General features: G+C 40.5%; 1 protein-coding gene across 1 annotated transcript; it reads right to left on the bottom strand.

Moving 5' to 3' along the window:
* Positions 1–10,390: 10,390 nt before the first annotated feature.
* sox7 (SRY-box transcription factor 7) lies at positions 10,391–13,712 on the bottom strand. The gene is made up of 2 exons (XM_079341796.1): positions 13,266–13,712; positions 10,391–12,273 (listed from the first exon to the last, which is right to left on the bottom strand). Exons 1-2 carry the CDS (start codon positions 13,495–13,497, stop codon positions 11,291–11,293), a joined length of 1,215 nt encoding a protein of 404 aa, XP_079197922.1. The 5' UTR covers positions 13,498–13,712; the 3' UTR covers positions 10,391–11,290.
* Positions 13,713–14,468: the final 756 nt, after the last annotated feature.

Here is a 14,468-nt window from a genome sequence, read left to right on the forward strand (position 1 = left end):
TTATATAACCATTGTCTTTCCATTGCACTGAAATCTTAGCTGAAGTCTAATGGGCCTCCTTAAACCCAGCTGCCTGGTTGGCACAGTGTCCTGACAGACTGCTGTGACTGAACATGTTTACATGTTTCACTTCATATGTGTAAAAGGTTAAAGTGCCTGAATCTATTTTTGAGAGCACACTTTCCTTGTCTAAATATCAACGGGGGTCAGCTCACGCTTTTCAAGAACAAAGGAACTGCCACAGAATACGTGAGGGGTAACCCTTATCAGAGGTCCACAGGCGGCGTGCCGACCCCTCCCTGTGATGCCGGTAGTGTCAAGAAGTGCTTCATCACAGGAGCACCCACTCCCACAAAGCGTACACAAGAACACATACAGAAGGGCAAGCTCTTGTGCTGCCATCTGTCTCTGGTCTTAAGGAGCTTGATGGGTTGGGTGGGATTTATTGTATCCTGACTCATGGGAGAAAACAGCTAAAAGAGCCCCCTGCTGAGTCATGACAGTGAGTGAGTGATTCTGGAGAACTGCCGAGAACCAGGTTTAGTCATCTTAACTGTGCGCTTTCCTGTGCGAGGAAGGCACTTCCCCTCAGTTCTAAGTTTTATGAAGCAGGTCTGTAAGGAGTCATTGTGAAGATATGATTTATCTTTTCATTAAATGTCTGATTCTTTCTCCCTCAGATGGGCGCTGTATGGTTCTAGGATGAGTGAATCTAACTCCTCCCGCACACAATCTTAACAGTTTAAACACCACAAAGAAATCAATACCGAGAACCTGTAGTCCGAATTAATTTGAATTAAATATAATTAGCAATCCTTTAGCTGTTTTGCAGACGCAGATGCATTTTGTATCCGGCCAACAACCAGCAAGCCTGCACGTGTGCACTGACTCTAAGGCTTAGCCCTCCACTGTCCTAGATCCAGTTTAAATATCAGGTCTAATTAGTGTACAACCTGCTGTGCAGCAGGAGTCCTAGTAGGTAAAGTCACAGTCCTAAGAAAGTTATACATCCACAAATGTAAAGCCTTGGGAAATGACCCTTTGAAAAGCCTTACACTTGCAGGTTTGAACTCAGGTTGTTGAATCAAGAGTGTAATGAATACTTTTAGCAAAATAATAAACTGATGTTAACAAATACAAACATGTAAAGTTATTACATTCAGATCAACTGTAATTTCTTCAGTTAAAAGGACAAATGTTGTGCTTAAATTAAAATCTTATATTTCAATGTTAAGATTTGGATAAGGATAAAACAAAGGCATTCAGAATATAAAGGCATCATTAAATTCAGGATTTTTTAAAATAGAATAATACAAATAAATACAAGCAGTTAAAGTTTCTTGGATGGGGATGATTTCTAAAAAGTAGTTAAAATGTATATGAAATGAATTTTCTAAGTTTTGTGTAGGTATCTATTTGATATTAATGAGACGATCAAGAATTGCAACTCTTGTGAACATGACAGCTGTCAATCTATTTATTCCTCTATACCTTCATCTATCCCTCCAGCCCGAGGACGAACAAGAACACACCCAGAAAGGGTCACCTGCCAAACCCTGTTAATATAAGAGGATAATACATTTAAGTTAACCGAGAGACGATGTCAGGAAACAAGCCTTTGTCAAGAGAGTTTAATCTATACGATTAAGAAGCTGTGTCAGTCTCATGATAACAAGTGACGAGACAGGCCCTGTTCACACTTTAACCTTTACAGGTCGCAGTAAGGTCACAGTGAGGATCACAGGCAGGGAGTATAAATATATCCACGAGAAGCAGCCTTGGCTGCACATTCAGACTCAAAGCACTTTACAGAATCCTACACAGCAGGCTCACACAGTGGACAAATCCTGCATCGGTACTTAAAGAAAACCTCTGGAGAATGTTAATTTTAACTTGGCTGCATGTATCCCTCTGTAGTTTTGCTTGTATTTCAAAGATGTTCAAAAAACGTGTTTTGCGTTCTGAAAAGCAGGAGTCACAGATTCACTATTTGACTTATCTCAAGAGGAAAAAGGTTAATGTAGTGTTCTTCAGCCCTTTATACCTCACCACCAGAAATACACGGCATGGAAATGTTCATCACCAGTGTTTTTTTTAATTTATTTTTGCAGATGGTCAACATAAAAACATACAGCCTTAAATAACATAAAGATTAACAAAGCTGTAAGCTGTCAGCATTTTTTCTTCCATCATCTTAATGTGGTTTTAAAAAAAGGATATATATTTAAAATTGTATTATAAAAAATACTACATGCCACATAATTCATTTTAATGTCTGGGATTGAGAATTACTTAATATCATAAAACTAAAACTGTTTATGCGCGGTGAAATATTACAATGAAATGTAATATTTGCACTTGGTTTGTTTATAATAGAATAAGTGGCTGAATGTTTTTCCCAGGAGAAAATGTTGATGTCAGAAGTGGGATTCGAACCCACGCCTCCAGGGGAGACTGCGACCTGAACGCAGCGCCTTAGACCGCTCGGCCATCCTGACGTAACATACATAGTTATCGACAGATTATTAGATTATTAGAGATGCACCCAAGCCAACGATTGGAACAGTTAAAGTAATTTAATCTAAACTAGCGATATGAAAAGCTGGTAAACGACAGTCAGTGAATTCCTGTTTGTTTTCTTAAAGCAGTTAAGAGACACTGAAGCGACCTTTTACATGGATTTATTAGACTTGCTTTGGCGTTTTGCTTTTGGAGAAAAAAGAGTGTATTAAAAGTAATGTTAGCCTATTGTTCATTTGTTGCCCACATGTCCCCTGATAACTGACTATTGAAGCACCTTCACCTGTAGAATTAGGCTATTATCCTACTATACAGAAGATAATCAATTGTCTATAAAATAATTGACTATTCTATTAAACTGTTTTGATTTATCGTCATGCCCAAATGTTATTTTTGCAGAAGCAGAATTTAGAAAATTCTGGATCAAGTCAGAGTGAGGTTTAGACCTCACACCTCGATATCACTTTGTTTGCCTTATCCAATGTATTGCTGTGTATATTTCTTCGTGCCCCAGAAAACAAAACGCATAAATACTATACCCTTAGTTATATCAATCGTGTTGCAGTGATAAGGTGTTTTATGATGGCGTCTTTGCATGTTGGAAAAGTACCCGGTAGTCTTTACATTGCGTTCAGAGCTTGGTCTATGTGTGAGCCATAAACTGTATGCAGTCTACCACTTGTTGGATACGGTAGATGCATGACTGTTGCTGTATTGACTTATCAGAGCTATCTGTTATCAATGCCCTTAACTGCCATCTGTAATAAACATAGACCTATAGCTCATATCCTGTTTTCTGCTTTGAACCTGTCAACTTGGTACTTTAGTTGATGTGACTGAACTCTGGGGACAACTGTGTGAGTCATTTCCATGTGTCTCATTTTTGATGTTGAGTCTTAAAGGAAATGAGGCCGAGCATCCAGCAGGAAGGGATTCCTACAACTTCAGACATCAACAACATCCCGAGTATTACAGCCATAACGTAAGGTCGGAGGAGTGGGAGTGAGGATGATGCTGGAGTAACCCTTAGTCAAGGCCAGTTAGGAGCTCGCTTACCCTGAAAATCTGAGTGTAAATGTTCCACATCAAGGTAAAGGAAATGCCATGTGTCATGACTGACGCACTTCATCTCCAAATGAGCAGCATTACCTGATGTTTGTTGTTCCTGTACTTATAGGCCCCTGGATGATGGAGACTACAGTTATTATATTACGCATTGGGTGAACGTTCTTTAAACATAAAGTACTGTCTTAACTAATATCACATTTGATATTAATTTCGGCTGTAGCAAAAAATGTGATGTGCTATCATTGAATCATTTTGTCAAAAATCTGCAAGTTGCTTTTTATTTTAACAACCTTAAATTCATTCTGTCTAATGATATCAGATCTTTTTCAGATTTTTCCACTCAGGTATGTGTTTTTAGTTCACTGGCCGTGGAGATTACTTTTTCTAAAGCTGTTAATAATCAATACAGGTTGTTGCCTCCTCCTGCCTTCCGAATGTACATAACCCCACCTTGATATTAGCTTTTTATTTGATTTCCTTTGATATGTTGTTGGTAGCGATGAATAATGTTAAAGATTCTAACTCGAATGTTTATATGTACAACCCAATTTCTTTTCTTAACAGATTAAACGTATGCCTCTTATCAGCTATTTGTTTCCGTCACTTCCCAGAAAAGATGATCAGACGAGAAGACCGACAAAATGTCATGCCACATTTCTTCCTCTTCAGGCATCAAGCATTTCCTTGTCCTTGAACCGGTGAGCACCAACTTTCTTCAGAGGCAACACATGGCTGACCTGTTCACAGAATGAGTAAACATGTTGATGGAAACAACAGTGACTGGTGGGATTACACAGTGTATCAAGATTTACAGATACAGAGATTTTATATATATATATGTATAGGCCTGGAGCAATGTGAGTGCAGGCCAACAGGGGATTGGGGCAATCAAGCTTCAGCCCAAAACGGGAAAACTGGGCCTAGTATGAGGGCGCCTTGTGATCACCACTCCAGACACCCACCAGCTGATCACCGAGAGGTATTCCTCTTTGAGGAGACCCTCCGAAGGTTTTTCCTTCAAGGAGTTTTTCCTTGTAATCTAAGATTCGTGTGGCTGTCTTTTTTTTTTTTTAATCGAAGGTAGGCACTAAAGCCCTCCCTCGAAACTTAAAAAACATTATTATTATTATTATATGATGAATAATTATGATTTATATGTATTATATATTCTTTTGATTAAAGAAAAGAGAAACAAAATTATTTAAAAACAGATGTTGTCTTAATTGAAGACGTATCTATATAATCAATCAATATTCTTTAAACAAATAAATACTCTTATATTTCAAAAATACTGTTTAAATCTAAAATTGATGAGGTATTTCATGAATGATAAACGTTTAAAGCTTTCTAAGTTAATATTTCAAATCAAATCATCATTCAAACACAATGTGTCATTTGTAACTGTTTAAAATAAAATCTTTGAAACATTTTAAACTAGCAGGTCCTCATTGTATCTTGCCAGCTGTCATCAGGCAAGCTGCTGGTTTGCTTTGTCTATCCTCCCCAGTAGCTGTTAAAAGGGGCTCCCTCACACTGCTGAACTTATAACATCACTCATCTAAATCATTAGAGCGTCTGCTCTGCAGGATGCAGTCTGAGTAAGCTCTGTTGCTGTAGGATAACAGGGCACCAGCCACGATGGCAGAGTTCAGTGTGAGCCCTATAACATGGAAAATACATGAGTTGACTGAGATCAAAGAAATGCAGTTTTTAGTTTGAATTTATTGAATGTTTAGTCATGGTATTTGCTGATTTGTGTTTTTAAAGCCAATAACATGCAAAAACAACCAATAGTGAGATTTGCAGGAAAGAGTTGCCTCACTTTGTGTTAAACTGCAAATCACGCCAGAGGTCTAGATTAGGTTTAGCCTTTTAGACTGTCATATTCATCTACATTAAAACATCAATCAATACGTGAAGTTTCTTCCATTTATAGGAATATATTGAGATAAATCTCCACAATAGGAGATCACACACTAATCAGATAAGGATGTTCTATCCCTTAAATGGAACAACCACATTGCAATTAGGAAGCACAATAGGAACATCCTCCTTCACATTGAGGTGAAGAGTTACACCACCCCTGGGACAATCTGCAGCGTCAAAAACAAGCCAGATAGCGCTGCAGCATACACAGACCAGTGAGAGCCATGCATGTGAAGAGAGAGAGGGAGAGACCAATGCAGGCCAGGCGGAGAAAGTTGGACATCCACAGCATTGAGTTAAAAAAAAATCATAAATCTTTGCATCATAAGTTTTGACTTTTATTCCCATCTCTATCTCGGGTAAATATTCCAGGAAATGACTCAAGTCATGGACAAAAAGAAAGCACTAATAAAAAATATAACTATAATAGGAACTGAAGAAGAAGAAGAAAAAAGCTCAACAATAAATAAAAACTATCTTACAAAAGAAAACTGATACATTTAAAGATATAGATACATATGAAGGTGGGGGAGGACGAAGCCAAATCGCATCCATAGCAAATTACGAATATTTACAGCAGCAGCATTACAAAGATGCTGCAGAATTTACATGAATGCTAATATTAAAGTCTAGACTTTGCACATAGTTTTGGGAGACCACATTTCTCTATCCTTTCTCGCACATTCTGCAGCAGAGCCTGTGCCGATTTGCTAATCAGGCCGCGTTTATGGGTAAATGGAAATCTAGCCTTCTCCTTTCCTGGGTTGGCAGCCATGTGCTGGCCTCCCTCTGTGCCTGTATCTGCTTAGAACAGGTGCCGGATCCTGTTCAGCTGCAGCATTCACAGCGCAGGTACGGGTGGGAGGCCCTTGGCTGCTCGTACAGTCCCCCAAGTTTTCCAGGGGTCCCCATCTGTGTCCCCGCACATCCTCTGCCACATGGCACCTGTCCCTCGACGAGTCTGGTCCATTCTTCGTCCGGCGATGTACACGCCTGCCTGCCACCCCACACTCCGCCTGTTGTTGAGCCACAATGAGATGAAGAATAGCTGCACCCATAATCCCTTGCTGTGAGATGTGTGTGTCTGTTTTTTTTTTTTCTTCCTTCTTTTCCTCCTTTGGCCAGATTTAGGGCCAAGTACAAATTGTAAACAGGTTATTATTCTGCTGTAACACACTCCAACTGGAAATGCACTCTGTCAACATTTTGTGTTTACTGATGGAAGTGTGTCTTTATCCATCGCACAGACAAGTTTAATTTGGTGTAGAGTTCACTGTGTTTACTGTGATGAGGATGTTGTAATGGGTTTGTTGTTTTCCGTTTGCAAGGCTTAACAGGAACGACATAATTATTCCAACAGAATCTCTTAGAATAGAAACTTTGTCTCATTCAATTATTGCAAATAATTGGCAGAATTCACACGCCGGCCATTTTCCTCTGACATCACACTCAGGGTAGGAAAAAGCTCCTTATCGTTTCACTGCTTTGAGAATTAATAAGCATATAAAAAGGGCAAGATATGTTGGAAATTTGAAAGGGATATCAGGCTATATTTCAATGTAAACCCACGTTTGAAAAGTTATTAGCATCAGTTGTATTCAACCACTTACTATAGCTAGCATGTCCATATAGACATATTCCACAATATCAGAGGAAGGGTCGACATTTCTTGTGACTGTTAATGTTAGGAAGTTTGTCATATTACGTAGCTTTTGTATGTTGCTAAGGGGTTCTTAAATATGGTGAGATGTGGTCACTTTTTTTTTTTATATCCATTGTGTATTTATTAGCATGAAGGAGTTACATGACGATTCTACCAAACTCAGCGCTAGTAGTAATTGAGCTTTGCACATTCAGTCAGAGGAAAATGGCAGCCTGTGACTACAATAAATTAATGATATATAGTTGCATAGAGGAGATGCCGGTCTTGTTGAAACTTTCGGCATGCAGTGCAAATTCAAACTCAAACATGTCATAATCAATCTATAATTACAGGGTTTGTATGTCATCTCATTCTCAGACGAACGATATACCTTAGTCACGTAGTTCAAATCAGCCACTTCCTCTTGACCTACAGTTAATACACAAAGTACGTCATATAGCTCAAACCTGATTGGATGCTCCCTTGCTGAAAACACAATAGACTGCTGGACCAACCAGACAGTCAGCCTCCTGCGTGCCTCCGGAGGACACGATATTTAAAGTGATCCCTGCTCACCTCAGCCCCAGCAGATGGATAATACTTTACACAGCTGTGCGAGCTTCACGCAGGGTCCACATACTGAGCCATACGCAGTCACCTTGACAGTTTATGTTGAGTTAGACTGAAAAGTTGTTTGTTTGCCCAAGGAAGTGACATGACGGTAGTGAAGGAAATAGGAAACACAACAGACTACCTGACAGTCTCATTCCACGGGCTTGACCTGAGACTGGAACTGAGCCAATCAGCAATCAGAGAGAAATAACAAGTGGAGATTCTTGTTTGTTCAGCTTTTATTCTTACGTTACACATATTCTAAATATTAAGATCCTGCAACTATGAGAATAACCTAAATAGTTACGAGATAGAAGCAATGACAGTTCATGTGAGTGAATGAGTACAAAGTGAACGCTGCTAACAAAAGTGTCACACTGGTGTTGACACTGTATTTTCTCTTTCCCTTTGTTGATTTATTACAGCTAAAACAGCAGTGATGGCTGCCTCTGGTTTCCAGCAGAATATTTAGACTAAAGGTTATATGTCGATAAGGCAAATTCTAAACAGAGGAAAGGTTTCAGAAAAAGTTCAGTATTTTGCGACTTGAAAAATTAAAAGTCACAGGATCCCCAGGTCTGTGTGTATTTTCCTGCAGCGCATTTTTTTTTTTAGTGCTGTTGTCAAAGATAGTTGATATTATCTAAAGTTGAGACTCAGCATTTTTGTCCTGCTGTTGTGTAATAATCACTGCAGGGACTTGTAAGGTGACACTTTTTTTTTAGGTATTGTGAATAGCTGAGTCCAAAATGCAGAAAAAATATTGTATCTTTATAGTCACAGTGAAATATATATGCCATGAAGAATTTGTCAAAACTGTATTTCAATTTCATTGCATTTTCTTCCAGGTGATTTTTTTTGTGAGATACTTTAGGTAGCAATTAAATTATAAAAATATCACAGCATACGGAAATCTATAGAAGACATTTTTTTAATGAAAACCTGCTCTTCTGAAGAAGTCTTTCAGTGAGTGTTATGTGATAATTCTTTGTTGACGTGTGAGTCTTTGTCCTTGTGCGTGTCACAATGTCCTACCCTGAGGTGGTGGATGTGATTGCTGAAACATTGCCGGGTGTCTTTGTCAGGGGAGTCTGCAGCAGCACCCTGAGCTGACCCTGACAACTGTGGGACTGATTCTGCACTAAGGACTACTTTCTCAACCCGTATGCCTCGGGCGCCACCCGTCCAAAATATGGTTGCCCTCATATGGGCCCTCTGCAGACCTCGCCACTGCAAGCATGGAAGGTAATGATTTAACCCTGAAGAAACAAACACACGACCGGCGAACTGCAAACACTGGAACACTGATAAATGTTGTCCGTCTTTTCAGTTTCATCACATTCACAGTAAATTGTGTCAAAAGCGAAAGTAGGGGGACGCTGGTGGTGCAGTGGTAAGTGCGCATGCCCCATGTACGTTGGCTGCAGCCCACATTTGAATCTGACCTGTAGCTCCTTACCTGCATGTCACCCTCCCAAATTTCAGATTCTATCCACTCTCCCATAAAGGTACAAAAAAAAAGTTATGGATATAGAGAAAAGGTCATTATTGGTACACATGTTCAACACAATAGTTATTCTGTAGATTTTCTGTGACATGCTTGTTTTATTGATATTTTAATGTTTCCATGGCTGAGGTACCACAGGCCAGGTTGACGAAGCCTCTCCTGGAAAATGTGGGTAAGTAAAGATGGGCAAGTAAGATGCTAATCAGCACAGCAGTGTTTCCTCCCGCTTGCTGAACAGTGGGTTCCCTTCCCTCTCACTGGCTCTTTAATGCCGGGCCCAGCCAGGCCCAAACATCCTGACGGAGAGAGGCTTTTCCCTTATCAGTCAGGAAACACCGCTTCTCCGCCACATCCTCTTTACAAGAAACACGACTCAACGGTTCCCAAAAAATGCAGGAAGACCAGCCAGACTCCAGGATTTGTCAAAAGCCCCCTGAATTCCTTTTATCGAAAAAAGAAAAATTCAAGAGAACACAGAGGGTGAGCGGAGAACGGGAGAGGGAGGGGGAGAAACGGAGAGAAAAACCAAGGAGGGTGTAAAACAGTGAACGAGGCCCTGGGATTTATTTTTTTTATTTATTTTGCACAGATTACGAAAAGGCCTGCATCAGCAAGATAGAATAGGTGGTGAGGGGGTGGGGGGATGGGGTGGAGGGGGTTCTAGAGTGCCTAAGAATGGCACCAAGAATAAGACTCCAAGGAAACAAAGGATGGTTGAGATGGAGGCGGGTGGCGACGGCTGTGCCTGTTTTACACTAATCCTCTGAACTGGGATGAAACGAAGGCATGAGGAGATGGAGGGTTGGAAAAAGCGAGAAGGGAAGTGGGTGTCAGAATAGGACCCTTGTTCTAAAACAACTACACCGAGCGTAACATATGGAATACAATATGAGAAAAAATTAGGAGATGGATGGACAAGTGGCTTACGCCAGAATATGAAAATATTTGTGTTACAAAAAAATTCATTACAGGAGTCTTTTTATTTTATTATTCAGGAATCTACTTACATCGATAATGTGCTATATATTAGTCTTATGGTGTGTTAATCTTCTACTAAAAAGTGTCAGATCAGCTTTTTTTTAAATGATAAAAGTATATAACAATAGGCAACTGTATTTATATAAAAATTGAACTTTATTTAAATTATTCTTTCACAAACCTAGATCAGCATACAGTTATAGTTACCATTATTATTTTTCATCGTAGAGGTTATGATTATATATTATTAAGTAGGTGAGAGGAAGTATAAACGCCTTTTTTTTTCATCATAATACACCGTTTTTGTTAAATTGCATAAGAAATGTCCGACTAAAACCTCATCCAATTACAACTACTGAGGTAAAACTCCCAAACTAATGAGAGTGAGAACATAGAATACAAACATTTGAATGGAAAGCGTCAAGAAAGCATTACAGTTAGCATTTAGGTGAAACATCAAAGGGCTTTTAAATTAGCTTCTAGGGAGCGTCTGTACATGCCGCCGTGGCTACAGAAACATTTACAAGTGGACAACAAGTCCTTCACGATTGTTCTTCTGGTATAGAAATGTCATCACAACTGGAGGTGGTGAACACTAGAGTTTTTTTTTGTCCCTGAGTTGTCCATCTCCCTTTCCTCACCATCCTCTTTGTTCTTCCCTCGGCTCCAGACAATCATATTGCTCAGTTATCAGTCCAGGGACGAGGTTGTTTTAAGATGCTTATTTGAGTTAGAAATGACAGATGAGAGCGCAGAAATCTTTCCTTACTAGCACCCAAATGCAGGATCATTCAAAATGTTCTCACCCTGTAGTGTCTCTGATGAGTCCCCAGTGTAAAGGGTGCTTTGACCTAGCTTACGAGATGTCGTGGTTTTGATAGTAGTCAGCCTCCTGTGAGAGATGCTACAGAAATTTAAAATTACAGACAAGACCGCAGAATCTTTTCTTTACAAACTCCCATCTCTTATCTGTTATCATCTAACATTTCCTCCCCTACTTTGTAGTGTCTTAAGTCTAATGGGTGCAATGACCTCGCTTATGAGATGCCATAATTGTTGTAATAGGCCGCTGTAGCATCCGCAAGTACTGAAATGAGACTGGTTTCTGCAGTGCTGCTGGGACATGAAGAATTTGTAGCGGTGGATGCTACCTGGATGTGTCCAGTGATGGTCATGCTGCTGCTGTGCTCGGGGTGAAAGCCACTCCCAGTTGAGTTCAGGTACTGGTCAAACTCATCGCGGTCGACCTCACCCAGCAGCTCTGTCTGACTCAGCTGGTCCAAAGTCTCCAGGTGAGCCTGAGTCTCTGGTGGGGGGGAAAGCTGACCCAGGTGGCCCTGGTGCAGCCCATGGTGGATCTGGGGGAAAGATGAAGTACTGTAGTAGGAAAGCGGAGGGGGACCAGGGATGAGTCCAGCACCAGATGTGGTTTGGGGCATGTGGGGGATGTGACCTATGTGTGAGCCCCCACAGTGGATTTGGGTCTGAATGTAGTCATTGTGGTACGGGGGCGGGCTGCCCATGTGGGTGTGATTCTGGTGGTGGTCGTCTGGACCGGTAGCTGAGGAGGAGCAGGAGACAGAGGAGCTACCAGAATAATAAGAGGGGGGAACATGCTCATGGTCCATGGCGTCTAAGGGGGACATCTCAGGAGGGGTGGGCAGGCCATAGGGATAGGTGTCGAAGCTGCTGTTTGATCCAGCTGGGTCCCTGAAGCTCCGAACGCTGGGCAGAGCCGGGCTAGGATTGGAGAACCTGCCATCGACAGGGTTAGGGCTGCCCTCATCTTTGTTGAGGGGATGGCAGAGTACTCTCTGCTCAGGCAGGGCGTTCTGATCAGGGGCCAGGCCGCTCAGCAGGAAGCCGGGGTCTACGCGCTTGCAGATGCGTTTCAGCTGTTTCTTCCGGCGAGGGCGATACTTGTAGTTGGGGTAGTCCTGCATGTGCTGCACCCGGAGCCGTTCTGCTTCCTCCACATAGGGCCTCTTCTGAGGGGGGGTCAGGGCCTTCCAGGACTTTCCTGCAAAAAGAGTTATTTTTTTATTTTTTTTATTATTCACAAATAAATGCATCATGAATAATTGTTAAACTGATTTTTTAGTAATAAAATTGCAAGTTGTGTAAAAGTGAAACATTAACCATATTAAAGAGGCTGATTATGTTCTCTCACACTCTTATCATTTCTTCAACTTTTGAAATAGCCATTAATACTTCACAAATATGTTTTAAATGTTACAATTCATAATAATAATAATTATTATTATTATTATAAAAATATCAATGCATTACATTTTAAACAACATTGTTTAAGGTGTTTAAAAACACTTAACACTCAAAAGAAAAATCAGATCGTTTTTTTTTCTGTTGGCAAAAATTGTGGGAAATTTCGCCTCCCCTAAATTACAACTCTTAACTCAACTTCCTCTCTTGTTTTTACTTGTTAAAAGAAATGCATCAGTAGTGTATTGAAGTGCACATTATATGAGACACAAAGGGAACACTTTCCCATATTTTACGAAAGCATTGAACACAAATGCTAGTCTCGAACTGGCGTTAAAACGATTTGCCATGCTGCCAGATTTTGGGTTTTACAAATACACTAAACGGAACATCCTAAATAGTCTCCATTTTTTTTCTGCGCAGGTCGTCTGAACGAAAATGAGGCCTGTGAAAATGCAGGAAACAATGGCTTTGAACTTACTGTCGGCTGTAAAGTGATGTGATTATTTCATCTCTTTAAACTAGAACCAAAGTTCAATTAGGGCCTTTTGTCATGTTTTCTTTCAACACTATAACTGTCCGTTTAAGTTTTGTTTTCCTTCGGAGTCAACTTTTTAAAGAAAAAAAAAAACGTATAATAAATTGAGGCCTGAAGTAAATTGAGAGTATTTGGAATGTAAAAGAAGAAATGTATGCTCGCTTTAATTATAACCATGATGTAATTTAAAATAGGCTATTTATTTTTTCAATACATCTTAAAACTTTGAACAACTTTTTTTCTTCTTTTCTCACCTAACATCTTGCTGAGCTCGGCGTTGTGCAGGTCTGGGTTTTGCACCGCCAGCCGTTTGCGCTCATCTTTAGCCCACACCATGAATGCGTTCATGGGCCGTCTGATCCGCGGTTCCGGAGCTTTGTCCGCGGGGCTCCTGTGCGGGCCATGTCCGTCAGACACGTCCCCGTCTCCTGGAGTGCACTCGAAGGACTCCGGCCACGACGAGTACGCGCTAATGAGGGCTGCCATGTGCGCGCGCTCTCCTGTCCAAACTTCAGATCTTCGTCTCAAAGTTGTGTTGTCGAATTTAAAATCTAGAGAAAAAAAATGCTATAAACTATCTTTTAAAAAATAAACTCCTGTAGTGTATCACTCGGACAGATCAGTACAGCAGTTAGGTGTCCCTTCAGGTTTAGGAGACAGGACAGATGTGCGCATGCAGCGGCTCCTGCCTCTGACTTATGATTCCGTGTTTCCTGCTGGATGGGGGGAGCGCTTTATATTTGAGGAGCAGGTTCCAGGAGAAGCCCCGGAGGACTCTCGGCTCCTCCTTGATTGCATGTTGAGCCCCGTGAAAAAAAAAAGGAGAGAGGGAGAGAGCAGCATTTCAACACCACTAACAACTTAAAAACGACCCCACAACAAAACAACTTTCCACTGACACTTAATGTACTTTCTGTTCAGCTTTGCTTAACATGAAGCAAATGTGCAGCTCATTGTTTCTTTTCAGATGTGAAAGGCTTTTATTCACATGAGACAAAAAGTCGTTTTATAAATTTGAAATATATTTCTTATTTAGCCTCAACTCTGTTGTCATCTCAAACAGGGATTTGGCAACTTTTCTTGTCAACAAGGAAACCATCACCAGGCAAACTTATCCAACCTGTTCAGCAGTAAACGCAGACATCATGCAGGTATAACTGTAATAGTTAAATCATGTTTTCATGTCCTCTGACCTTATAAGCATGCAAGAATCAGGTGTGAAAATCTTTGGGGGAAAAAAATCCCACACAAGGGTCACGTTAGACCACCTTTCCTATATTTTAATCAACAAATACATTTAAATGCAAACATTACACTTCTGTTCACCAAGAGAGGCTAAAGCTTTTCTTTGTTTGGTTGCAGAATAAGACTCAACATATCTGTGTGTTAGGGCAGTGATAAAACCAGTGACACTCACTACAAACAAATCAGTTTCCTTCTGTGCTCAGGAGCGGGTG

This window comes from Symphodus melops, assembly GCF_947650265.1.
Source record: "Symphodus melops genome assembly, chromosome: 1".
NCBI classification, from domain to species: domain Eukaryota; kingdom Metazoa; phylum Chordata; class Actinopteri; order Labriformes; family Labridae; genus Symphodus; species Symphodus melops.